Genomic DNA, 27,805 nt, shown 5'->3' on the forward strand with positions numbered 1-27,805 from the left:
TCTCTATCAGTTGAGGCTCCGCCCCCCCACCTGCTGAACTCGGTTTGTGTCCAAATTCCTTCCATACTCACTATATAGGGCGTTCGCCATTTTGTAGTGCTTTCCCAATCTACAATTCCAAAATCCAGTGCCCCAGAAATTTCCCAGAAGTCTCTGCAAAAAACCAGTGTGCATCAGTCCTCACTAGATCGGCGAATATAGACCACAATGCATTGCGTCGGAACAATTTTTACCAAAAAAATGTATTTAATTTTTTTTTTTGTAAATAAGCTATCAACGTTTTTATCTTCGGAAGACAGTGGACTCGTAGATAATCATCGCAAAACGCTTGTATCAATTAGATTTTAACTTTGTGAAATCGATGACGCCGTGTAACCCTTGTGCTATCCTAGATGACCCTATCCCTACATTGACGTGTTATTCTTACCATGACAAAGGTGGATAAAGGTGGAAAGATTACTTGTAATCCACGGACACCAGTGAGGATCACAAATCATTGAAGAAAAAAGGTTCAGAGCACTGTCTAGTGGGTCTAGATGACCAAACTCCCAATGTTAAAGTGCCTAGGATAGCACAAGGGTTAAAAAAAATAGTAGTGAGCATGGTGCCTGAATTGCTTTTAAAATTCAGGGCACCACATAGCCCCAAACTACATAGTTTTTTTGTAGTTAGGGGTTAGGGTTGGAATTTGGACACATCCTTGGTGTCCAAAGAGTAAAAATGGCTTCTGAAGAGTTTGCATGTCAACTGATAACAGAAAACCCTGCAGCACAGGTCACCTGACCTGCCTCCTTTCACATCATTGGACTTTGTTCCAGGGTCGCCCGTGGTGTAGTGGTACGGCAGTTGACCTCTGATCAGAAATCTGCAGGTTCGAATCCCGCCTTGCCGATCCATGTGTCCTTGGGCAAGACACTGAACCCCATCATGCCTCTGGTGGAAGACTGGCGCCAGTGTGTGAATGTACAGCTGGGACAGTGACTGTAAAGTGCTTTGGGTCTTGAATGAAAGTAGAAAAGTGCTTTACAAGTACACACCATACAGCAGCTTCCTGGCTTTTGTTTCAATTACAAGAAGTTTTGCTTTTGTCCAGACCTCCTCCCACCACCAGAAGATCAGGAAGCTCTGCGAGGTCTCCCTTTGAGGGGGATGTAATCAGTGTTCAACACATAAGGTAATTTTTTGTAATTCATTCATTCCTTCATCTACTGAACCCTTTGTTCCCTTTCGGGGTCACAGGGCTGCAGGAGCCTATCCCAGCCACTTGTGGGCAAAGGCTGCGGACACCCTGAACAGGGTTGTCGCAGGGCATTTTTGTAATGTAAATACATATTTGTTATATACTGCTAGAAACATCTATGAGGGAACAAAAATCCTAGTTTTCATTAAGAATTATTTATTTTGAACACATAGCAGAACTAAATTGCTTTTAAGCAAACTGTAAGACTCAGAAAGGACTGCAAACAGCTGCATGCAGGATTAAATGAGACATTTGAGGGGTTCTTCTACTTTTCTACACATTCCTACATGCATCAGATAGACATATTTCTATATTTCTAAAGCTTGACAAAAACTTTAGATGACTCCCCCTTAACTACTTTGCATCTTGTATACATTCTTGGAATGTAAACGTGTTGTACTCCCACCGTTTTTTGTGGGAAAATCTTTTTTTTTCCAGTAAAAAAGGTCAACCGAGTACTAAGGAATATAAAAACTAGTATTGATGAATGTGCAAAATTGTTGTTATTGATGTGATCATGAGGGGACCAGAGACCTCGGTGACTGTCTTTTAAATTCTAACAAACTACATAAAAACACGTATGAAAGCAGCGAAGCAGCTTTTGCTGTTTTATTCAATTCAGGTAATCTCACCACACATAAACCTTCTCCATCCCAAATGATTAAGAATCAAGAGAAACAACCCCCACACCCAACCCCAAAAACAAACAAACAAAAGAGAGCTTTCTGCAAAATTTGGCATACAGTAAGAATATTGCGTTATTACAGTTTTACAAACAAATTTACAACAATTACATCATAGACAGACCTTTATTTAAGACAGAGAGGAGCCAGCCAGCAGGGTTTTTTTCTGCCTTTTCTCATGCGCCTGCACGGAGGAAGGGGGCAGGAGCAGCAATGTCCCCTTATGAGGAGTACTCGTACTCTTCGGCGCTACGGCGACCAAAATCCATCCAGCCCAAGTAGTCCCTGTCTGCTATCCGGTGGTTGGCCCGCAGGACGCCTCCTCTGTTGTTTGCTGAGGAGTTTCTACGCACTGAACCTGGAGGGGGGGCACGGCAAGCAGGGGATGAGGGGAGAAAAGAAGGCCACACGTGAGCGTCATCAGTCTACATGCTCCAGGTTTGGAGGCAAAAGGGAGAAACGTGAGCTTTGAATGAGACTAAACACTCACAAAAAATCCTGTCAAATTCCTACATTTCAAAATAGTTTAGCTAACTTTATTAATCAAGAAGAAGTGTCATCATCAGTGTCTTTCACAAAACTCAACCAGTGGAGGCGACTTGTTTTGCTGTATTTTAATTGCCTGGTTCTGGTTTTTGCTTCATTAAATTTTCTTGACACTCACACATGTGCTCACAAACGCACACACAAATCCACCCAGGCCAAGCTCAGACTTGACCTAAAGACGAAGCAGCAGCAGCTCTGACACATTAGCCCCTCCAATTGCATGCATGTAATTGCATGTGCCCCCCCCTCCTCCTCCTTCACCAACCCCCACACCCATCCCTCTTCCTCCTTCTCATCTCCCTTTTTTTCCCTGGTCCTGATTTTTTTAATTCCAAGCAGAGCTCACGAGCAAAACTACACGCTCACAGAAACACACTTTCCCTCCACCCGCATCCTCCCCCGCAAAATGTGCACGCACACCGACACACCAGTGCGACTCCCTGGCACGCTGAGAGGATTGGCCGCAGAAGGCTTGACAACGACACCTCCCACACCAAAAACTTGCAAGTGAACAAACAGCGTGAACGCAGGCACAGACGCCCACAGAAGCACACCCAGGCACCCGATCCCTCCGGTAATAAATATTAATTTCAGCGTGCCCTTTGACTTTTTGTACATTTCTGTGTCCAAGTTTTTACTTTGTGTGAAGCAGAAACATTTCAGAGTTTGAGTGGGGATTTAGCAGATCTAATGGCCAGAATAAATCAGCCAGCTAAGGAAAGTTAAACTATGAAAATGGTAACATATAAGCTAAAAATAAATTAATTTTCATGCTAGATGTTTTGTTTTAAAATCAAATTCTGGAAGAAATCTTTTGAGTGGTGTCTGTGGGTTTAAAAAAGGGAGAATATTAGTTGTAAGATTTAGCATGAGATGATAAAAGATGCCAAGAGAAGATTAACCGGAAAGATGTACGCACTAATAAACGCTTTTTCAAACCACAAAAGCTTTTCAGTGCTACTAACTCGTTTTACAAAGCCGGCTTTGCACTAAGGAGGAGGAGTGGCAGGAAAAAGCACTCGCCTTTAAAATCCTTTACAGTTTTATCATTCTTTGCAGTTGCACAACAAAGAGTCTGCTCAAAGTTGCACACGTCCTAACACACCTTTCCTGGTGGAGATGAGTCTTGCCAGCAGCTCACTGAGGTTTGCCCGTGAATCTCCATCCTCCTCAGCCCCGGGAAGGTCTTTCAGCTGCGTGGTGGAACGGCTATGTCGGACGTGGGCGCCATCCAAACTTTTGGTGTCGGCCTCAGGAAGAGCAACTTAAAGTGCACACAAGATAAAATCAGGTGTGAAATCGTGACACAAAGGAAAGCTGTTTGTTCTGCATGAGAGTCGCACCTTCAGAAGGAGCTGAGAGGGAGTGCTGGCCCTCATCTGAGGGTGCTGAGGAGACGGGGAGCCCCAAGCAGCTTGTGCACAAAACTGCCAGCACCACACACACTCCCAGGCCAGCGGTCATCTGAAACACAGACAGAAGACGGAGCGTTTCAGATGATGTCCTCCACTCTGGTTCAACCTGCTCTGCCGTCCAGAGCTCCAGCTTCAGTCATGTGAGGAGCTGCTCGTCCTGATGGTCATTCCATCAGGTCAAACTGACCTGATCCTCAATGTTAAGAAAGCATTTTTCATGTCAGGTTTGCTTTTAGAAATATATGATAAAACCTCCAATTTTCATTCAAAAGAACATAAGAAAGTGTCAAAATATTAACAAATTCAATCCTTTCAGGAAATCCTCTAATGTCAGTATGTCATCCATCAGTTTAGAAAAAGAGTCTTCCTTACCTTGAGGAGAGAAGTTGAGCGTGTGAGCAGAGTATGAGAGTGAGGAGAGCAGTTCTCCGAAGAGCGGGAAGGAAGCCTCTTTTATACTCCCCGCTCAGCTCCGTCTCAGTGTGTGTTTATGTGTGCGCCTCCATGTGCATTCTGTGTAGTCCATCGAGTGTTTGCTAACGTAACACCACCACATTTGTTACAGCAGCAATCAAACAGCATCACCCTTTCGATTTTATTATCTGTTTGTTTGTCGTTTGATTCCACATCAGGAGCTGCCTGTTCATACCTCACCTGCTGTATGAGTGGTGAAACATGGACCTAAAGCTGGAGGATGGCCAAAAGTTGGGCTCTATAAGTGCAGCTTTGGTTCTAAAGGAAGTTATTTTTGATCTGGGGTGCTTGTTGATGAACCCGAATGGATGTGTGTGTGCAGTGACGGTGGGGGTCAGGCTTGTGTAGGTGTGAGTATGTGTGCACACCCACACAGGCATGATGCTGAAAAAGTAGGCGGAAGCACAAATGAAAATCTTCAGTTTTTCGACTGAGCTTGAAGTGAGACATCTGCACGATCCACCCACCGTCTCACACCCCAGTCTCACTCTCCAACGGCACAAGATTAGACCCAGCAACCGGGCTCCAGGAGATCAGAAAAGTCAAAATTGCTATTGATCACCTCATTTTATTAATGAGGGGGACCAGTCTGTCAGTGGGGAGCTGTTTCTAAAATTTTTAATTAAAAAAAATCAGGTCCAGAGAGTGTTTAAACAAAGGCAGATATTAAAACTACTTGAATGAAATTATTTATCTAAACAAAACAATCACACTAACATTTATGGTCTAATTATCCTAAGTTTGATTCGTCATTGTATAAATGGATAACTGATGATTGTTTTGTGTGGTATTCTTATTTGATTGCTTGAAATAAACCATTTCAAATCAAATCAAATCAAAAGGTAAATGATGAATTCATTTCCAAGCAATAAATAAAACCATAGAAAGAAAAAAGTGCAGACTTTTTTGAAAGCCCATATGGGCCGGCCCACACAATACAGGGGCGTAGCAAACAATCTGAGGCTCTCAAGATTTCATTTAACCCTTGTGCTATCTTAGATGACCCCACCCTTGCATTGTAGTGTTCCTCCTACCATGACAAAGGTGGATAAAGGTGGAAAGATTTCATGTAATCCATGGACACCAGTGAAGATCACAAATCATTGAAGAAAAAAGGTTCAGAGCACTGTCTAGTGGGTCTAGATGACCCGACTCCCAATGTTAAAGTGCCTAGGATAGCACAAGGGTAACAAACGATTCTCGACTCAGCGACTAACGACAGGATCAAAGATGCTCCAGTTGTGTTTTTGACAGTTCGTCTTCATGCAGCTTCACTGAAGTTAGTGGGTTTGACTGATGACTTGAGGTCATCTGCCCTGTTTGAGTCCAACTGTTTCAGCTTTCTGTTTCCATGCTGTGCAGAATGAAAACCTGTACTGAAGTTGACAAAAAAGGAAAAAATGTAAGATGAAAGTACACCAAGCAGAAGACTGGTTCATCTAGAAAGCAGTGTGAATGCTTTCTAGAGGAACCAGCAGGACTTGACTCTAAAGGTGCCAAACAAAACAATGAAAACCAAGAAACCTGGCAGGTTGTTATGTAACAGTCAGATCTTTAAAGACCCACTTCAATTATCTTTTTATCTATTTTCAAACATTCCCAGTGGACTTTTTGTGAGGAAACTGGTGATTCTAAACAGGACTGTAGATAAAAAAGGTTAGGTTCGTACCCATCAGTTTCCTGCACACAGAAACGAATGAATAATGACTCAGAGACAGGTACTTATATTTTGTGGAAGTTTTACTTCGTACAAACATGAAGGGGACAGACAGATGAACATGGTGCATTCAAAGTCTGAACACCGAAGGCAGGGAGATGGGCTTGGTATAAGAACCCTGCATTTGCATATTCAGAAGATCATACACTGGACAATGGTGTGAAAATCACACCCGCATGTTGTTACTGGAGAGGCGCTCCAAGGTCGCAATGGAGTTATCTCTGAGGCATCACACACAAAAAAAAGGGAGTATGAGAAGAAACTGTGAGAAAAATAGCTGGGCTGTGCTGTCTTCAAATGTAATATAATTGTGAGGCGATAATACATGCTTAATGAATTAAGTTTAAACCATTAGTCTAATAAAAAAGTTAAAGGCATTTTCTAACTATTCTTAACACTTTTAATTCTGATTATGCAGATTTATGTCGAACAAAAATAAAAATAACCTGTATTGTTTTCTTGGGCATAGTTTCTGCAGAGCAGCAGGAGTTCTTTAGATATTTACCCTTTAAATTATGGGATGGAGCAATCCATTGAACTTTATACAGTATGATAAAAACTGTATAAAGCTAAAATAACCTCAATGTGCAAACATGTATATATGTATATATATATATATATATATATATATATATATATATATATATATATTTCCTAAACGATGTCAGAAAGCTTCGGTTTCTAAATCTGGATAGAACGGCATCCCAGGTTTACAGGTGTTTTCTCAGAGGGTGGATGGCTTCTCCCTTCCAGGCAGGCAAAGCAGCTGCTGTGAGACAGTCTGTGTGCTTCTCAGAAATCCCAGAGAGTTTTGTTAACCACCTATGATGCTCTGTGGTAAAACTGTTCTCCTTCACTGGCACGTTTTCTGCAGGCTCTTCAAAAGGCCACAAGAGTAGGAGGTGAGGCCGCAGCCAGGCCAATGTATCAACTCCTTGTTGTGGGAGGAGGGTATGGGTCTGTCTAATGGACAGACTGCATGAATGTGCTGACAGAGTTTCACATGTGGACTGCCGGTTGTTCGGAGCCAGGATCTGAGCTTTGCTTCTCTGTCAGTCTGAATTCCTGCTGCAAACATTGAGCTGCTCTCAACGCGTCCAGACGCCAACAGTCCATCCTCTGCAGCGATCAACTGTGTGAAAAAAAAAAAGACGCTATATAAATAGACGTGAGAGACACTGAATGTTTGCAGCAGCTTAAGCATGCAGTCAGCAAACATGGTAAATTATTTATCCTCCTTTTAATACCATCATCAAACATGGGTCTCAGACATGCCTCCGAGGACGGACATTTTGATGTTTCTTCTCAGATCAATCATTATTTCTAGTCCACAGAATCACTGCAGGTTTTAGACCCGGGTAAGCTGTCGACGTGAAACCGCTTTTTATTCAGGTGCACTTAACTACGCAGAGGTTTTCTAATAATAAATATTTGGCAGAAAACATGGGGACTCACAAAAAAGACTGAAATCTGAGAGGTAAAAAAGAAAACTAGAAGACAAAAACGGAAATATTTCCATATTTCATTGCGTCTGAAGTCAATGCTCCTTCTGAAGTGTTTCAATCTTGACTAACAGAACACAATATCAGCACTTCAAATTTTGCGGTACATCGAGTCCTTGTATTTTTTCAAGCAAAAACCTTTTTTCTATTCACAAGAAAAACTCTAGTTTAGTTCAGTTTGTCAGTTTGTTTTAGACAGAAGTTTAACAAATCTTTATTTCTCCAAATTGTTGGATTTATGATGGACTCATTTTAGTATTTCTAATGCGATCCTCCATCCTGATATGGATCCCAAACATCTTTCAATTTTGCATCCTAAGAACCTAAAACATGAAGCAAAGGTTATTAAAACACTAATTTTCCTTTGTGTCTCTGCCAGCGGTGAAGAATTCATTTCCACACATGAAGCCTTTCCATTTCTCCTGCAGGCTGCAGGCGACGGCTCCTGTCGCGCGAATGAATCTCCCAGGAGATCGGACCCCGGTGCGGACAGGACAGGAAGACCTATTACATCGTGTGCTTCCCATCAATTGTTCTGACACATAAGTTGATGAGGCCGGTGTCATCTCACAGCTGCAATGGAGCCATTATGATGGAGATGGTCACACGTATTATGATGTGCAAATTGGTCAAATCTTCTTGTTCTTGTGCAGTTACCCCTCCCCATCACCTGTGACACACAAGCTGCTTCTTTCGTCCTCCACCTCTGTTCTTTATGGAGTCCACTTGGTCTGTGTGAATGTGAGAGGAGGACCTGAGAGACGCTGCTAATCATTCAGTGATTAACAGATAGTTAAGTGTAGCTGCTGCTGTGAGGGTCTCCCAGCTGTCCATGTTATTGATTAGAGTTAATTAAAATCATGTTTCACTTGCTGCTTAGCGACTCGACTCGTTCTTCAGCTGCAGCTCCAGGCGCTTTGTGAAATCTAGAGGCATTTCTATAGGTGGAAACTTGAATTTTTCTATTTGGTATGGATGACATTTTAACAGAAATGTAACTTTTTTTTAGTCATAAGCTGAGGCGGTGAAGAAAAATGTTGTGATGAACTGCATTGAAGGTCTGAGATAATAGAAGAGGAGAGCAGGGCAGATGCAGAAGCTGTGCCGGGGCCCCCCTCTCCAGAACCTTTGACAGGAATTTGAAGTTGGAAATCAGGAGGCAGTTTGACAAAACATTAGGATTTAGGTTTAGTTTTCTTGGATTTAAACACGTTTTTCTGCTTTAAATAGACAGAGTAACATGGCATGGAAAAGCCAACAACACCATCCTGGGCCCACACATCACATTTATGTGATCATTTGGGAAAATGTAAGCTTCCACAGAACAAACCAAAGCAGAGAGTGATTCTGCACCAACAGTAACCACTTTTTCAATATCTGTCAGCCACCCTACTCCTCTTTCCTGAACCCTTTAGAGGAGTTCTTCTCATCGTGGAGATGGAAAGTTTATGACAGACACCCAAACACTAGAGAGAAACTCCTAATGGCAAAGGAGTTGGCCTCTGTTGACATCCCAGTGCAGGCCTTCCAAGGATGGATTCGCCATTCCAGGGCGTTTTTCCAGGGTCCCTGACAAGAGGCAATATAACCTGCAATGTGGATGAGGTGATATGGCCCGATGCAGCTCAGTGACTGTGGTGTGAACAAAGTAAATAAAATAACTTCACACCCTGATCATGTTTTCAAGAGTACTGTTTTGTGCAATGGATTCTGTTTTTGCATTGAGTTGTGTTACAGTAGTGTACATTAGGGAATGGTACTTAGTGTTTTAGCAATTGGAAAAATCTTCAAAGAAAAAAATAACCAATTCAGTTTGTTTTTAAGTTACAAGCCGGAGTCATGGCTGTGATACTTTCTAACAGCTACGAAGTAAACAGAAAACAGCAGAAGTTACAAACACAAACCCGGTGGGATCAAGAAAAAAAGAGCAGGAGCAGAAACACAGAACATTTTAACTTAAAACAAAGGTCCAACATATCTGGTGAGGTCAAGATTAGCCACAAAAACAGTCTTTACATCTTCACTACATACTTCGTATGTCATTTTTTCCAATGATGGAGTACAGATAGAAAGAACATTCAGATGAAAACATTGCTCTTCTGAGTATTTATTTTTTCAAGTAGTTCTGACAATTGACAAAAAATGCAGTCTGATGTAGAAAACATGCTGGGCCCGCGTTGGGCCCTCCTGGCGCGGCGGGGGGGCTGCATTCCTTGTTGGGCCGGAGCTGCATTCTCTGTCCCCCCATGCCTCCCTGCTCTCTGGCTCTGGGGGCCGCCATGGCAGTCCTGCTGGCCCTGGCCTGGGTGGGGGATGTGATCACCCGGGGGGCGGTTGTTCTCTATCCGCTGCCGTGCGGGTGTTGGGGGGTTCTGGCTGCTGCTGCTCCTGCGGCGGGGGTCTTGGTGTGGGGATGGCTGGGCACTCTCCGTCCTTCTTTTCACATTCCACCGTCCATTTTAGAAGAACATAAACACTCACTAGAGCACAGGAGTTAGCTCACCATTGCACAAATAGTTTGCATGATTGATTGAAATATTTCACACTAGTTGGTTTGAAGGCATAAGTATGCATGTGTGAACAGTATTTGTGTTGTGTACATGTTGACATGTGGACATTTATGGAGCCAACAGGTGTGTTTATAACATTTGAGTGTGTGTGTGTGGACAGGCCCCGCCCTTATAGATTTGTACTACATTTGAACCTCACTGCAAACCTAATCCTGAACACAGGTACAATCAGATAGAATATTTCGTTTTTTTAGGTGTTTATTCTTGTACTCTTATCCTAAAGTGCGGCTGTTTTTTTCATTGGACGTCCCTCTGTCAGGTCTGTTAAATGGCACAAAGAAGTCTCTGTGACCTCGGCGGTAATCATCCATTTGGGTGAAAGCCATTCTTCCAAAATGCTGCTGAGCCACAACATTTCTTCTGAAGGTTTTCTTCCTGCTCCTTCACTGTAGTTTTATTCAGGTTTTAGATGCATAAACTCAGATTTTTATGGTTGCGGTTCCTCAGAGGACTCGTGTTTTTGCTCGAGGTGATCTTCAGACTTTTTCCGACTTGACTCGTTGTATAACAGCTTTGCCTTCTTATTTAAAGAAGCTCTGGTGTCAGGAGACCCAACCTGGTGGAAACAGGATTGTTGGTTTTCTACAGAAGCGAAGTGTTGTAAATAGAAACGTAGGATCTTGCTCTGCTGTTCTCTGGTTTCACAGGATCGGCAGCAGGGAAACTCGGGGATCAATACTTGGCTGTCCGGCAACATGTTCTGTTTCCAAATATTTTTTTTTTTTCAATCAGGGACTCTGAAAGCCACAGCATCTCGTGGAAAGATGTTAGGGGTGTCACCAGACGGTGTCACCTCCCTAACAGGAGCATAATGTGCAGAGAGCTGCTGCATTCTTGCCGACCTTCCGCTTCCAATTAGGTTGATAGGTTTCCATCAAAAGACTTCATCAGTTTTAAAACTGAAACCAGTTAAGAGGCTTTGAGGAAACAACAAAGGGAGAAAAGGGAGAAAAAATGAACATGCGGTCCATCAGCAGCAGGTGTTGCTGCCGTGAGTCCTCCTTCAGTGGAAGAATGGCAGCACCTGCATGTTTACACACATGCAGCAGGGAAGGAGGAGCCGGGTGGGTGCTCCAGGCTCTTAGTGGACTCTGAATTATAAATGATCCTGTGGTGTGTGGTTGCAGACAGTGGAGAGTTGATATAGGTTACTCCCACTGAGCAAACACATGAGAGGGAGGGGGTGAAAAAAAGCATCATTTTCCACCTCATTTTGAAATCAGCTCTGCTGCAACTGTTGCATCACTGAGTTGCAGTTCTCTCAACAAAGGCAGAGTTCAAAACTGTCTCTCTGCACATTTTTTCTCTTTTCATCTGGTGCTAATGTTGAAATCTTAATCACAGCGTTTGCAATCAGCCGTCGTGTCTCCATCAAACCTGGGGAGAGCAGGAACCCGCTGAGGCTAATCTGGGTTCGTCTTCACGCTGATGTGAGATTGACACCAAAGCTGCACCTCCCCCTGAGTATCTGAAGAAGAGGATGAATGGAGGAGTTAGGCTCAGTGTTGTGCTGCATCACAATATTTACAGAGGAGAAGTCTCTGAAGGAGGTGTGAGACGTGGGGCAGAAATGTTTCTCCTGGGGGGTCGACTTTCCTATTTCTGCACAAAGAAATTTTCTGTTTTGTTGACCAGCTCAAACCAGTTTTTCTTCTATCTCTTCCAGAAAAGGATAACAAAGCTTCATCTGGATGAAGAGGAAGTGGTTGTTCCAGTTATTTGCTTTAGAAAATTCACTTTTATCTGTTGCAATAAAAGCAGTTCAAACTTTTCTGCATAAAGAGATAAAAGATATAAATCCTGAACTTTAAAGTTCCCATTCCGATCATCTATTGATCTTGTGTAAAAGTGTTCCCTGTGCTCTTTTGCGGTTTTTAGCCAAAATCTAAAAAACTGTGTTGTTTCCCAGGACAATGTTTTCGCAGTAGTTCATCAGAATCTCACCTCTAAGTTGTGGGAGGAAGCTTGAGGTCAAATTCATTTATTTAAATCCTTTGTTTTGGAAAATTAACTTTTAGTTTTTGCAATAAAACCATTGAAGCTTTTTTTGCATAAAGAGATCAATCCTGAACGTGAACCACATTTCTTTTCTTTTCTTTTTTCTTTTTTTTCTTTTTAACTTGTCCTGTCCAACAGCTGGGCAGGCAGGTGAGACCTGAAGGCCTCTTGTGTTGGACATATTTTACTTTTACAACAGGGGTTGAACCACATTTCTGTATTCTTAGTATTCACTCTTTTTCTCCTCATTTAGAAATTTTAATGAATTAATTGAATAGCGCGGCCCTGTGACAGATGGATGGATGAATTGATGGATGCATAGATGCATGGATGGATGGATGGATGGATGGATGGATGGATGGATGGATGGATGGATGGATGGATGGATGGATGCATGGATGGATGGATGGATGGATGGATGGATGGATGGATGGATGGATGGATCCATAGATGCACAGATGCATGGATGCATGGATGGAAAATTAACAACTTTCTGTTTTAGTTGTGACTTGGTGCTTTGACTGAGCAGTTGGACAGTTGGTCACAGTGGTTGAACTGGAGACATTATTTGATCTAATCTAAAACATTTCTCTCTATTTTCTCCTTTTCTGCCGGTTGTGAAGATTTAGGTCTGTCATCTCTGTTTTGCCATAATATTAGATGTTTTTTTTTAACCTGAATATAAACATTTAACCAGAATAGTTGAAGCAGTAGCAAGAGGCACACTTTTCCTCTATTTAAAAGTTTGAAATTTAGGAATTTTTGTTTTTCTTTTACTGTTTTAACTTAGAATAAGTGTAATCAAACGGAATCAAATAGGAACACAATTTAACACGCCACTCAAATGTAAAAAGAGGACAAATTGATTTCTTGTCCTCAGAGGAATCCAGTTCTGTATGCATTTTAATAATTTTTCTTTTTTAATTTCCACTTGATCGTATCGCTGTTGACCTGCTCAGAAAAACTGTGGAGATCTGGGCTGCAGAATGCCTGAGGTGTGCACATTTTCCACAGTTTTCAATTATGCATACAGTTTGTGTGCAGGCAAATGTGCAAATACAGTTTTTGTGTACATGCATTATTCAAACATGTCCTGCTGGTTTCACACTACCCTACCCCCTCCCACAGCTACACATTTATTTGCATACAGAGCAGAGAAGTGGACTCCTGTCAGCAGAGGTGTAAAGTCACTCTATTTCCATTCAGTTGTGACTGATCTTCCAGTGTACACATTAACGATGGCAAATTATGGAACAAATATGTTCTGACACTTTTTTATCTGGGGCCACGTCGGTCAGAGAGTTTGACACTGGCTGCACTACACAGATTTCAGGTCACTGTGACATCTCAGAGCAGCATTCCTAAGGAGTTATCTCTCCATCTGTATCGCCTCTAAGAGAACGTTAGAGCTGCAACTGAAGTTCACAAAAGGACACAACAAAGCTACTGTGTTATAGAAAGACAGTTTAATAACAGTTTATTTGATAAAAATAAAGAAAAATATTGAAAAGATCTGCTGTAAAACCATTAGCAAGTAATAAAACGAAGTATGCATCAATGATAAACATGACTGTGAACGGTCCAGATGGTCCTGATGCCTAAATATCTGCAACAGACACACTTGGTGCTGTCCATGGTGCTGAACCCTCTCATCTACTTTAGGTTTCTCTCTTAGTTGAACCCTTTTGCATTTCCTTCCTCTTTAACACATTTAGACTTTATATTCATCACAATAGTTCATTTTTTTTTATCATCAATATCACTTTTTAGAACTTTCATTCAGTGATGAGCCTCCTGTTGATAAAGTCTTGGGTCCTTCCAATCCTGAACCAGCTTTTGGTTATTTGAGATCCTTCCTGTAAACATTTAAAGTAACTGAAAAACAATAAACATTTAAAAAAAAGACAACAACAAATAAAAATGTAAAAGGACCAACAACATTAAAAGGATATAAAACAAAAAAAATAAAATAATAAATAATAATAAAATCACGAAACTGTGTGCTTCCCAGAAGAAAAATCCTAAAACACAACAGTAATTAATATATTTAGTTTCCTAAAATATTTGTTCAAAATGTCTCATTTGATGTGTTTTGTCATGAACTCATCAGATGGGTGCTGTGCATTTTTATGTTTTATGTCCCACACACACCACCACCCTCATTAACATCAGGTACTCCTGTTCAAGAATCATTTTTCTGGCTTCACAGCCTCTTTATTGCATTAATACTTTCCAGGTTTCAGGTTTTGTCCAATGATCCTAAAGGTTTTTAGAAGAAATTAAAATAGGATCCCAGTGGTTTTTTCATTCAGCTCAGATGAGGAAAACAAAGATGTTCATGGATCAATTTGTCTGATAGTGGATGATCAGAATGGAGCAGAGTAGGGAGCTTGTGGCCCACTGATTGTAGTACCCACATGCTACAAGCTTTTTCCAAAGAAATTTTTTTTATCTGCTTTTCCTTCTTTATATATGTCCTCCATCATCAGAAAAATGCCACACGATGTTAAAAACACCAAAAAAATTATTGTCATCAGAGTGGATCTTTAAGCTTTAGCAAATGAAAAAATGACTCTTCAAAGTGTGATAATGAAGAGAAATTCACACAAAAATGTTACAACAAACTGCTGTTTCTCTAGAAGTGTCAAAGAAAAGCTACTATATAAAACCAGGAAGAGAGGTGGAATAAGATTTTTTTTTAAAGGGAGATTGTGTTGAACTAACGTCCAGAAATGATCCAATATAGAATAGAAACTCTGAGTTTGCTCAAAAGTTCTTGACAATTCAGAGAACAGGCTTTATTAAATCCCTTTTTTTTCACAAACTCAACAGATTTGATATACTTTTTATTTAGGATTTTATGAGTTTATGCATCTTTCTTTAATTTCTCCTAATGTTTAAACTGTAGCTCTTTATCATGGCTAATTGCACTCAAACAAATTCATTCGAAAGAATAAAAGATTAAATATTAATCAGGAACTGAGTATGAATTAATTGGGGAATGTTTCACAGTAAATCTCTGAGTAGGAAAGCGTCTATAACTTCTTTGTTTTGTGTGATTGTGTTGGTGGAAAAACACGAATGATAATAGGAGATAAGCAATAATCAATATGTGGCATTAACAGGAAACAATCATCCAGATTGAGAACCGGTGTGCGGAAGCTGTATTGACCTCTGAGGTCCTAATTATTAGAAGCAGATAAACAAACAGAAGTCACAAGCGATCATCATTAGGATCACTGCCTGTTTTCATCGGCTGAAAATAGCCCAGAGCTCCCCTTTTCTTCTAATTTTTCTGTTTTTTATTACTAAACTGTATCTCTAAATGCTGAATTTGGGAACAATTATTTTTCTGAAATTTACTGCTACTAAAAAAACGTTTCCAAGAGATTTATAGTGTCATGTTTTTTAAGAGATCAAATCCTCCATAAGACACCAAAACTAGAAACACCTGCAATTATTATATTTTCCATGTTACAGTATAAGGTGCACTTAAAAGCATTAAGTTTTCTTAAAAATTGACAAATTGCACCATATAATCTGGAGCGCATTATATACGTGTTAATTCTGGTTATGTTTACTAATGTTAAAGGGATTTTAAGAGACACAACACTCATGTGACACAAATGTTACATTAGGTATTGTTGTTAATATGCTAACGTGTAGCAGTGTCCGACCGTGTTTTTTTTACACGTTACAAAAATAGACAGATATCTTAAAACAAACGTTGTGAATGCTCGAACATGGCTAATGCTTCTAACGTGGCTAGCATGTAGCCTATTACAAACAAGTTATTAATGCAATTACTAAAGACTGACTGACTGACTTATCTCTGACTCTTTTGTTTCACTTAATGTGCCTCACACCGGGCATCCGACCCATGTTAAAGGTAAGCGCTATTCACGCATTTTGAATGCTCGGTGTTCACATTGGTCAAGCAGGGAGGGGCTTCTTTTTCTACTGTTTGCCAGCGCATGTCTGCCACCTACAGTTGGAAGAGGCTTGGTGTGACATGTCAGACTTTCAATGAGTGTTCCATGGACACGTGTTTTCTACGTAGAAGCCAAAGAGGGTAATAAAAATGTCTACAGAAAATGCGTGAACACAAGACTGCTGAAAGTAGCAGCCCGAAACACGCATATATGCATTTTTACATTGACTTTTAATTGGAAGTGGTGGCTTAAACATGCGTTTCTGAGGCCTGTGTGAACATAGTTTTATAGTCCAAAAGTAAACCATTCATTGACGGTGCACCTTACAATCTGACACACTTCATAGTGCAGAAAATAGGGTAATGATTGAAAACTTGTTTGCCACAAAGCTAATACCAACTAATACTAAAGGGAGATATTGATTTAAAAAAAAAAACAGAGACCAGTTTTACAGCAAAAGTCGAGGATTCACTGCTCTGACCTAACATCCTAAAATGTTCCTTTGTTCCTTTAAACTGAATAAATGTTCTGCAGCCGGACAAACGACTGAAGGTGCGACTGTGGTACATTTCTGCACCGCTCTGTTTTTCTCACAGCTGATCTCAGAACTTTCCTGCAAGTTTGGCTTATTTGAGCGAGAGAAACACATTCTGTCCAAAAGTAAAACGTGTCTCATACACAGGAATGAATGTCAACTCATTTAGCCACTTTGCTCCACCTGCCGGATGTCGGATTCATTAGATGTTGGTGGGGGCTGCAGCTGGCGGCTCAGTGACAGCTCAGGCCACTAATGTGACACAAATTTGGCAATTACAAAAAGAGAAGCGTTGAAGTGGACTCTGATAGGCGACATGCCATGTTCAGAGTGAGAGATTGTGTGTTTTAGATCAGAAACAAGTGCCAGCCATGCGGATGAGGATTTGAAAATCTAGGAGACAGCTGGAAGGATGTTCAAACTGTCCATCTGTCCTATCTGACAGAGGTGTTTATGGGATGCGAAGACGTTCTCGGTTTGTGGAAATCCATTTTCACATGTCCACTTCACAGATCAAAGCTAAAACAACAGAGTCGGACTCGTGAATTTGAAAACAAAATGTTTCCTGGTGTTGGCTTATGTGTTAAAGAATGAAGGGAAATGAAAGGAGCGGTGAAGGAAATGGTGGAGTAACTTGAGTTTAGAAGATGAGCTTGAAAATCAACTTTTCACATTTTTGACATAGGAGTTTGTCAACAAAAAAGGGAAGAAATATTTCGGAATTATGTTTAAAAAACACAAAACAAATGTAGAGCGGACGGATAAACTCTGACCTCAATTTTTATGTTCTGAAGGCAAATAGTAGAAGTGGAATTTGAAATAACGGCTTATAACGGTTATCATAAATACACTAAAGGTAGTGACGAATTATAGTTCTGGCTCTGTTTGACAGGCTTCACATTTAGCCTACACATTCTCATCATTTATTTATACTTTTAAACTGTCCAGGAGGGATTTTTTTAAATAAAAAAAATGTAAAAAACACCTGAAATTTTTAAAACACCTCCCAAGAATAGATCATAACTTCTGATAATTTATCAGTGGTGTCAAATTCATCTGTTTACTTCATGTCCTTACCATTTGGGTCTGAGTAATACACCAAAATACTCAAAAAAGTGACATAAAAATTGCCAAGTACACATGAGACATTACCGATTATTTACGATGAGGCAGCAAATGTGTTAGTGCTTATAGGTTCACGTCTTCTAGGTATTGCCGTTCCTTCTGTAAAAGTGAATATTTTATTTTAATAACCATATTTTTCTGAATTATAAGGCACACCGTCAAGGAATGTTCCATTTTTGTCATATTTAATGTATTCACTTTAGCAGCATTTATGTTCTGTTTCAGGTTTGTCCTGCAGCAGGTTTTTCTCTAAGAAAACTGAGTGATGAGGAATGGCATGCAGGAAGTGGCCACACAGCCAAAACTGCCACGTCCTCTCACACGTCACCAGCCTCCCATTCACACACATGCTGACATCCACATCCAGCTTACTCCTGACGGATCCCCACAGCCCCAGGCTGAGCTGAAGTACAGCTAAAAATCTTAATGAATATTTCATACTTGGCATGTCTTGTCAGCAGATGGTCCCTCTTCAGCCCTTCCTCAGCACACCTGTAGCCTACTGACGCATTACCTCTTTCCAAATACTCACTTCCGAGAAAAACATCCCAAATTGGGTTTTTATAGCACTAGTTCAGCTGCTCAATTATACCCAAAAAATCCAAACTATTTTCTTTCATTTGAAATTTAAGAGGAAGGAACTCCAGTCTGATGAGAACATTTATTCATAAATGGAACAACGTTTGAGATTAAACCGGCTCCATCAGGCTGTTTCGTAGCTTTTATGTTTGCATTTGTTCTGACTAATATATTTCTGTGTCAGCTGATGCTCTGGAGCTGTTGCCAGAAGTTAGAAACAGAACATCTGAAAGCAGAAAACCCAAAGTTTCTGTTTAGAAAGACCAGGGCAGGAAACCAGAACCAGATGGCTACACCTGAGGCTGGTCTTATTTGTTACATGACACATAAGGACATTGATATTGCTTTTTTTTTTCCAGGTGACTCATGGCCACTTAACCCTATAAAGACCCACTCCATGAAAATGGCGTCTTTTGTGTTTTTAACATCTTGTTCATCTTGTGGCATTTTTCTGATGACGGAGGACATGTATAACAAAAATTAAGATTAAAATTGAATTGGTTATTTCAAAAGGGGCCCAAGTCCAAGAGGTTTGTTTTTCCAGGAAAGGTTTTTAATTGCATAGCTTAAAGGGAGGCTACACCAAATGATTAATACTTTACCCAGATTTAGCACCAGTTCATAGCTTACAAATGCTATAATATGAAGCACCACATTTTTATCATTTCAGAGGACTAGCAAACTAAAGTCTCTGGACTTGGGCCCTTCTTGAATTAAACAGGGGCGCTGCCATGTTGGATAACTAGTGCTGCCATATATGGGATAAAGCAAAACCCATGCAAGAGAGGCCCAAGTCCAGGAATTTTGCACTTAATGCATTTTAAATGTCAAGCATAGTCAATACATTACAACTGACTTGGAACTTTTTGCACATAATCAGATAGCTTTTCCCTTGAAGACCACAGAACATATAATATCTCTATTTTGAAAAATTGTGGACTTGGGCCCCTTTAGAACTAACCAATTAATTTGCATTTCTGAGGATTTCTTTTTGTAAATCGTTGTGAATCAGGGGCAGACAAAAAGAGGACAAAATAATGAACTTATTTGTGACGTGGAAAATTTGCTGGGTGGGTCACCGATACATACATAAGGAGAACATGCAAGCTCCACCTAGAAAGGTCCCAGTTGAGATTTGAACCAGGGCCATTTTGATATGACGGTGCTAACCACTACACCATTGTGTAAAGGAAATGATAGAAAGGGAAATTAGATGATAAAAACAACTAAAGAAAAGGTTTTGTGTACATTTTTTGGGGAAAAAGGAAAACTATGCTATGCAACCACATAGTTAAAGCATGATATTGCTTTATCCTTTGATAAAAATAAACTTGCTCTTTTAACTTAACTTTTAACTTTTAACTTAACAATAGCGAACATTTACAACAAAACAGGATCTGGGTTGATCCAAAACATGTTCTTAGGAATTCATCCCAAACACCTAAACATTTGGTTTGCTCCTCTGGAGAAGCAGAATTGAAAAGCTTCAATAAAAATCTTTCACTTTTATTCAGCTCACTCCATGACAGGTTTTGCCATTGCCTCAGTCCGTTTAAGATGCTCTCTGTTGCACAAAAGGATCCTTTTGTCCTCGTTTGTTTGTTTTTTGGGAGTGCACTGAGCTTCCACTGTCTTTGTTGATTGCCCGCTGTTGTGAGGCAGGGATCTCTGAAGGCGTTTCTCTGAGTTCATGCTGAGATGTTCTATTTTAGAAGTGTGTGTTTTTTTAGTGCAGCTTTCGTCTGAAGCCTCCAGACTCGCTGGAGTCCGACGCCAATTTTTGCCTCCTTTACTCACCGTCTCCTAAAGGTACTCTATATTTGCGGAGACTAATTTTTTTTTAAATGTATTCCTAAAAAGGTCAATCATCAATTTCTTTTTGCACCAAATATTCTTCAATTTTTTCCAAGTCAAAACATTTTTAAGACATGTCATCAGAATCACGTGACCATTCAGGACATGTTGTTGAATTTGTTGTAAAGGAGAGTCACGAATTATATCTTCTAGGCAACCCAGTTGCAGCTGGGTTCAAACATTGACTGTATATATAGAACTGGACTGAGAGACAAACCCCCGCCTGCATGTTCCCAACAGGAAGTACCCATTGGCTCCAGATCCAGAAAGCCAGAATTCCCTAGACTTCTACAGAGAAATAAACAGCTGTTATTCAGTCATTTTGTTAGTCAGAATATCCATTTTTGCTCTGATACCTTTTTAAAGATGTTCTTGATAATCAGAATTTTTTTCATGGTATTTTTCTTTATCTTATCGCAAGTAAACTAAGTTATAAACTGACCAATCAGATGCCTAAATAAAAGCATGTGGTGCTCGCCCCACCTCGAACATTTGTTTGACAGATTCCCCCGAGCCCCTTTCAGTGGAAGGGGTGTGGACTTCAAACAATCTCACTCCTGATTGGTGACAGTCGTTGCCATAGAAACGGTTACTCAGACCAACACCACAGACCAATCGCTGTCGTCTGGCTCCAACATGGCGACATCCGTATCGCCGAAAAATGACGACTGAATTGACTTAATTTTTCTGGTAAGGCATTTTCCATGGATTATGTCTCACTCACTCAGTCCAGTTCTCTATTTATTGGTAATGGGTCCAATTTACGCAGATGCTAATTTTAGCTAAGGCTAATTTTCTAATTTGCTAAGCTAGAGGATTTCATTTTCTATGAAGTTAATTTACTCTCAGACCAGCTGTTAATGAGTTGCTAAATTAAGATTAGCCTTTGTTGAGTCAAAGAAAACTGAAAAACCACCAGACTAAGCTACAGATACCAACATGTATGTGGAGAGGGAGGAAAAAAATGCATAAAGAAAATGTAACCCCTTGACATCTAAATTACATTCCAATTATTTAAAAAAATCACTTATGTTCGTGCTTTCAAAACGAGGCTAAATTAAGTTTGGAGTGGAAGCAGTTTGATGCGTGTTTCCATTAACTGGCGTCAAAAGGCTAATTGTTGTTTCGTTGTTTACCTGAAATGGTCCTGCTTTTACTTTGAAAGACATAAAAATGGACAGACAGGCTGCAGTTTGAGACACCAAATAACAGACATCCTAACAGTCACTCATCAAAACAACCTGAGTGTCCAAAGATTCCCTCAGAGATGAAGCCAAACGCGAGAGGACAGACAATCTCAGAAAGAGCCAAGCTGCCCGACTCCCACGTGGCTCTGTCTCAAACATTTAAGAGGACTACACTTCAAATTGCCTGAAGAACTAATTAAGCTTCTGTTGCTGTTGGAAAAAGCTCCAAAAGTCATGATGGCCCAACGGCTGAGAGTGTAGAAAGCACTTAGCTGGTTAAAAGCTGGAAAACAGAAAAGGAAATCTTGGGTCTCTTTGTAGTGATTGAAATGGAGTCATGTTGTGATTTAATACGATGCAGTTATGAATTTAGAGGAAACAACAGAGTAGTTTTATAGGATTTGTATTATGTTCTGTTGTGGAGCCATTATGCATGTAGGGATGAGTCTGTGCAGTGAAAAAGTTCGATAAAAGCTGGGAGTCAGAAATTCAGTTTCCCTTCACAACACTTCAAGGTTACGACTTGAAAACAGAACACACTATAACTGTATTTGATAAGTAAACTAGAAATTAACAGACAGTAAGGAGAAAAGGAGGCCATAAGGGAAGAATTGTGAAGACTAGGTTTGCATTTAAGGATTTAAAAAAAGTGGCTATGTGCTAAGTGAGTTTTTTAAAGCTTCAAACTTCAAAATAAAGCAAGTTCCTTAACTGCTATCTGAATTTAGAGGATTTTTGGTTAATGGATAAAAAGCATTTGGATAAAAAAAAAACATGTAAATACTTTGCCCTTAAATATGTGGACCATTTAAAAAAAATGGATTCAACAGCTGAAGAAAAAAACTGAATTTTCAGCAAACTTTCAAACCCAAACTTGTTAATAATTTTATATCCCTAAAGTCCCACTCCAATCATCTATTGATATTTTTTTCCCAGTGGTCTTTTAATAAGTCTTTAATAAGTTGTTTTTTGTCAAAATCCAAAAATATGTTGTTGTCTAGGACATAGTTTCTGCAGAGCAGCAGGAGTTAATCAGAAATTCACCTCTGAGTTGTGGGCAGGACTGCTGGCGTGGAGCGAGCCCGCCACCATTTCAATGAGGAGAGAGCTTGATTGTGTGGTTGGATGATTTAAAAGTGAAGCATGAAGTCCGCAGTCTTTGGCGTTTGGGCTGAGGGCCAGAGACATATTGCATGTTTGTGATGACCTGTGATCAGCTGTGAGGAGTTCAAGGACTTTAGCTATTGGCTCAGGGTGAAGACCAACTGATGAGTGACGTGAAGGTTCAGCAAACTAAGTGTACATGAAGATGAGGCAGATCTACCTTATTGAAACTGTGCAGACCTTCACCTCCCATCATATATTTGTTTACCCTCTTTCCCACTAGCTTACAGACCCTCACACCCCCAACCTAACATCAGTGGTGTGACAAAAATAGCGGCAATTTTATTTTTAGAACCTCTGTTATGAGAAAAAGCCAACAAGAACATGTTAAAAACATCAAAAACACAATTTTCATTGGAGTGGGTCTTTAACATTTAAACACCAGAGCTGTAGCTCCAGTGTTGACATTCTTTTCCTCTGTAACTCTTCAATTGTTGAAGCAGTTCATGTAATTCCAGCGGATTCTGAAGTGGAGAAAAGCAACACCTGTTCTGCAACACTTCACATTTGTAAAGTGTTGCAGAACAGAGCAAAGCCGATGTGACAACCCACTTTTCTCCACGTCAGAATAAGCCGATTCAGGGTGATCGTGTAAACATTTGAGGATTTACGGCATGTCAAAAAGGGTGTGTTATTTAGCTGTCGCCAGTGACAGCTCCAGTGTTGAAGGGTTAAAACTGTTTCAGAATGTTATTTCTCAGGTATATGTTTATGCCTATACATTTTTTTTACTGTATAGAAAGAACACAGCCCTGTCCACACGGTGGGATTAATGAGGTATTTTTCTTGTTTTTATTTAATTTAACAGCAATTATAAACTGAGTCACTACATTATGTCTTTTTAATTACATTTAATCTAAAGTATATTACTTTGGTCGTTAACTGATCTTTAAAGGCCATCAAAGGCTTTCTTTTCCTGTCACAGAAATGTATTTTATAAACTTGTTTTTTATTTTTATTTTGCACCAACAAGAGTCATAATTTTTGATTGACAGGTGGATGGACCTAAAGGTGGATCTTGCTTTGTCCCCCCCCCCCCCCCCCCCCCCCCCCAGTTGCTGTTTTCAGAACATTGTTGAAGGGTGTTGGAGCAAGTTTGTTTTTATAATCTCGTAGGTTAATCTGCTGTGACTGATAGTCGCTGAAAAGATGGAAAAGCACAAGAACAACAACAAAAAAGCCACAAACTACGAGAAACTTGGTTGGAAAAATATCTCGGCTAAAAGATATATCAAAAAGAGGGAAGAGTTCAGTTAAAACTCTTCAAAATATGCCATCTATCCATTTTTTGTACCTGCTGAATCCCCTAAGGGGTCATGGGGAGCCTATCCAAGCTACTGTTGGGTGAAGGCAGGACAAAGATGATAGCTGAGGGGTTTTTAGCTGTCGAGAACATAAACCTCCAGTCTACTGGCAGAAAACAGTGATGACCAGTGGTTGCAGACCTCAATGAGGGAGTTTGGGGTAAAAAGTGCTGCTCATAGGACCAGTCTGTGTTGAGCCTATGAATCTAAAGCTAAGATAAAGATACTGTATTGATCCCAGCTTGGGAAGTTGGGTAACACGTGACAGAAGGGCATGTGACACGTGTTCAAGAAAGCGCCTTTAGCCTGTGGTGTTCTCACTGCACAAGCAGGGAGGGGTTCTTCTTCTTTTTCTACTGTTTACCAGTGCTTGTCCACCACCTAAAGTTGGAATAAGGACAGGTGTGAAATGTCAAATCTAGCAGACCTTGCTCCAGGCTTTTTCTGTCACAGCTCTATTCCAATACGTGAAATACTTGGTGTCATATACTTCTGGTCGGGAAAAAACTAAAATTATAAACATCTTTTCTGAGATCAGTTTTCAAACAGTTCACAGCACCTCCGTTAATAAGAGAAAGACGCCGTTCATACGTCAATACCAAATGTGACTGTCTGATTGGTCAAAGCTCAACCTGGTTTAACCTATATGGATGCATATTTTGCACATAGAGCCAAAAAACGATCTTAAAAATGTGCATGGTAACACATGAACATGCAAGCCTTAAATCTGCGTTTACAGAGACTTTTCATTGGAGGTGTTGGCTTAAACGCGCGTTGCTGAGGGCGGTGAGAAAGTTGCTTAACAGATTCAAGGTTCCTTTGGCTGATCAAAAATGAGTCGTGTAGCACCATTTTGGATCGTCTGTTCTCTGAAGTAGATTCTGAGTCAGAGCAAATAAACAGATGTTTTGACTCAAAACAAAAATACCCGAGCCCTTATCTGTTTATCCCATTCAAAATGACTCAAACTAAGCGTTACATTATTAACTTCTTCCCTGGAGCTTCTCCGTGTCCTTCCAGCTCACGTTTTCTCCAAAAAGCAGGAATCCCAGCTGCTGACGGTGAGACTTCCACAGCTGGTCCTAAAACTTCCATCCTCTGACTCTCTTTCTGGTTTAGTATCATGATTCATCCAGAACCATCAAAGTCCAGCAGCCGGGATTCACATCCCAGATTCTTGTAGGATTGTGTGTCACGGCGACCCGTTACTCTGCCACAGCAGTTCCGGGGAACAAACCGGCAGAACGAGGATGGTCTCCTCAGTTATTCAGCGTTTAATCACAGCCTTTCTGTGTGAATCAATTATCGTTCAGATGGTTTTTAGCAAAAATATCCCGTCGCCCTCTTTTCATTTATTTATGCCGGCAGAGATCTATGGTGATGTGCAAATGTGAAATCTCCCAGGTCTTCATTAGAGTTTTTATTCAAAACTTTTGTTAAAAGGAGAGTAAGAAAAAGACAAAGGGATGGAAGCCTAAAATAGAGACGCAGGATTTGGTTTGATGGATCTCAGTTTGGAGAAGCAACGAATGTGGTCTTTTTCTGCTGTTGTGGCACAACAGGGTCCTGTCTGCCTGTTCTGTGCTGTAGGCACATTGAACAGAGAGAAGCTGCTGCTTGTGGGTAAATGTAATGAAGTGGAATGACTGAATATGCATGAAGGCGGTGGTGTATAATTATGGCAACAGCTTGAACTGATTATCAAAGAGAAACGGTCACGGTGTCAGCTGTTTAAAGGATGGAGCACAAACGGGAAGAGTTTTTTGATCACTCGCAGTTCTGTAGACATAACCCTCCAACATTATGTGACAGGATGTGAAGAACTGAAAGTGAAGAAGAGCTGTGAGCCCAGTGGTTTGTAATTAAATCTGAAAGCTGAGTCTTCTGACAGGAGCAGGACTGAAACGCAACAAGAACCAACAGATGGATGTCTAACAGTGGAGAGGCTTGTTTGGAGAGCAGCTGCTAGACTTTAGAGACAGCGGTAGGACCAAGATCAGAGAAATGACACAACATTGTTAACCTTGTGCAATTTTAATGACCATCACGTCAATATTTGATGGCGCCAAGAGAATTCACTGATATGTCAGCATCAGCTGCCAGATGATGATGCCCCAAAGCCTGGCAGAAAGCTCTCAGCTTTAAAGTTTTTGTCCTGTTTCATAACAAACACTGACACAGACTAGATGTAAACTAGATCAGTGTTTTTCAATCTTTTTTGAGCCACGGCACACTTTACCCTTGACAAAAATCCTGCGGCACACCAGCATCCAAAAATGTAAAAAAAAGAGAAACTCATAGTCTGTATTGATCTACAGCCTTTCCACAATCTCACATGCATTTTTGTGATTATTGTGGCAGAAAAAGCTGGAAATTGCAGCTTTTTTTTTTTAAAAGATGTATGAAAAGTTAAGTTAGAAGATTTAATAATTGTTTGATGTGTGTTCGTTGTGGTTTCAAGACGTTTAACAAAGAAAGGCTCATTAAGCGCTGAGACGCTGTCACTTTAACCCAATGCACCATGGGAGACGGAGTGCAAACAGCCGCCGAACGCAGAAAGACTAGCGTCTCTGAGCTTCATTGTTTTGTTCACTTTTTCCACGGTCTGATACCGGATTCTGTGGAAAGCAAGACCGCCGAAGACGAGCTTTAGCTGGTATTTTTGTTGGAACTGAGCGACTTTATGAGCAGAATCAGAACAAGGAAATGAAGACTTTAACCACTTCTGATTGGTCAGACTGATGACGTGTGATTAAGCCTCCAAGAATGATTGATGGACACAGTTAAAGTGGTGGGACTTTTCCGTCAACAGCTGTAGCTACGGCTAAAACACGATACCGTTATTCTTATCAAAATGTCTCTACTAGAATCAAATAAACACAAAGAAAAAAGTATTTTACGATCTTTCATATTCCTAACTACTCAGTGTTTTATCAGGGCCTGTTTGGATGAACAAAGAGCTGATATCCTGGAGATGGAAAAAGTTTTTAGATCAGTGAAAGAGGGTAGTTTCCCACGGCACACCAGTGTGCCGCGGCACACTGAACTAGATGACATGCTGTTCATATCTAGTTTTTAATGTCATTTCTACTGATCATACCTACTTCCAATATTTGCTGGAGAGCCGTCCGATTTGTGATGTGGCTTTGTGAATCAAACAGAAATAAATTGAATGTAAAAAAAAAAAGAAAGAACAAATATTGAACTTAATGGTTGTGTAGGAAATCCCTCATGAATCCCAAACCCATAAAAGACTATATAGTGCAGAACTATCCAGCGCTCTGGATTTTAACCTAACTTGGACGTGTGCACACTGCTTCATATTTTTTAGGGAAAAAATGACATCACCCATTTGCCAAAGTAAAAAACTAATAAATATGAACATTTTAAGAAGACTGTGCTCTGTGTTCTGATGATAAAAATGTTGATTATTCAATAAAAATATTTATCTTTAAATGACAAACCATTCAAATGATTGGCTGCTGGGTGTGTGTCAAAAAGTGATAAACCACAGTGATAACTGCACGGTGAAAAAAGAAGTTCTGCGCCGGCTTCTTTAAAACATCCTTTTCCTTCATCATCTGGACAAAAACAAGCGGTAAGAGGTGAACTTTCTCTCTGAACTGATGCTTTATTCAACCCATCGGGACGATCAGCAAATGTATATATATATATATACATTGCTTTATGTCGCCGAATCTTAACTGCGTTACCGTGACAACGCGCCGCACCACGTAACACGTAGTCCCCTTTTTGTGGAAAAAGCGATCGAAGTCGAAAAAAAACCAAGAACTAAGGAATAAAATCTGGTTAATATTTATTTATTTTGCAAGTGACCATGGTATAAAAAAAACGCCTTATAAATTGGACTAAGTAGTGACACATTTGGACACAACGTATAATATGAAAATTTGCAAAAATAAAAAAATGTGATTTTTACGCTAATTCCTGACAGTATCCCCTCCAAAATGGGAAAGCAC

At 40.3% G+C, this 27,805-nt stretch overlaps 1 protein-coding gene across 1 annotated transcript; it reads right to left on the bottom strand.

The window, feature by feature from the left end:
• Positions 1 to 1,821: 1,821 nt before the first annotated feature.
• LOC101165324 (cholecystokinin) lies at positions 1,822 to 4,419 on the bottom strand. The gene is made up of 4 exons (XM_004073873.5): positions 4,257 to 4,419; positions 3,813 to 3,933; positions 3,575 to 3,733; positions 1,822 to 2,281 (listed from the first exon to the last, which is right to left on the bottom strand). Exons 2-4 carry the CDS (start codon positions 3,931 to 3,933, stop codon positions 2,145 to 2,147), a joined length of 417 nt encoding a protein of 138 aa, XP_004073921.1. The 5' UTR covers positions 4,257 to 4,419; the 3' UTR covers positions 1,822 to 2,144.
• Positions 4,420 to 27,805: the final 23,386 nt, after the last annotated feature.

The sequence above is a fragment of the Oryzias latipes genome, chromosome 11 (assembly GCF_053564925.1).
Source record: "Oryzias latipes strain Hd-rR chromosome 11, Olatipes_Hd-rR_3.1".
NCBI classification, from domain to species: Eukaryota; Metazoa; Chordata; class Actinopteri; order Beloniformes; family Adrianichthyidae; genus Oryzias; species Oryzias latipes.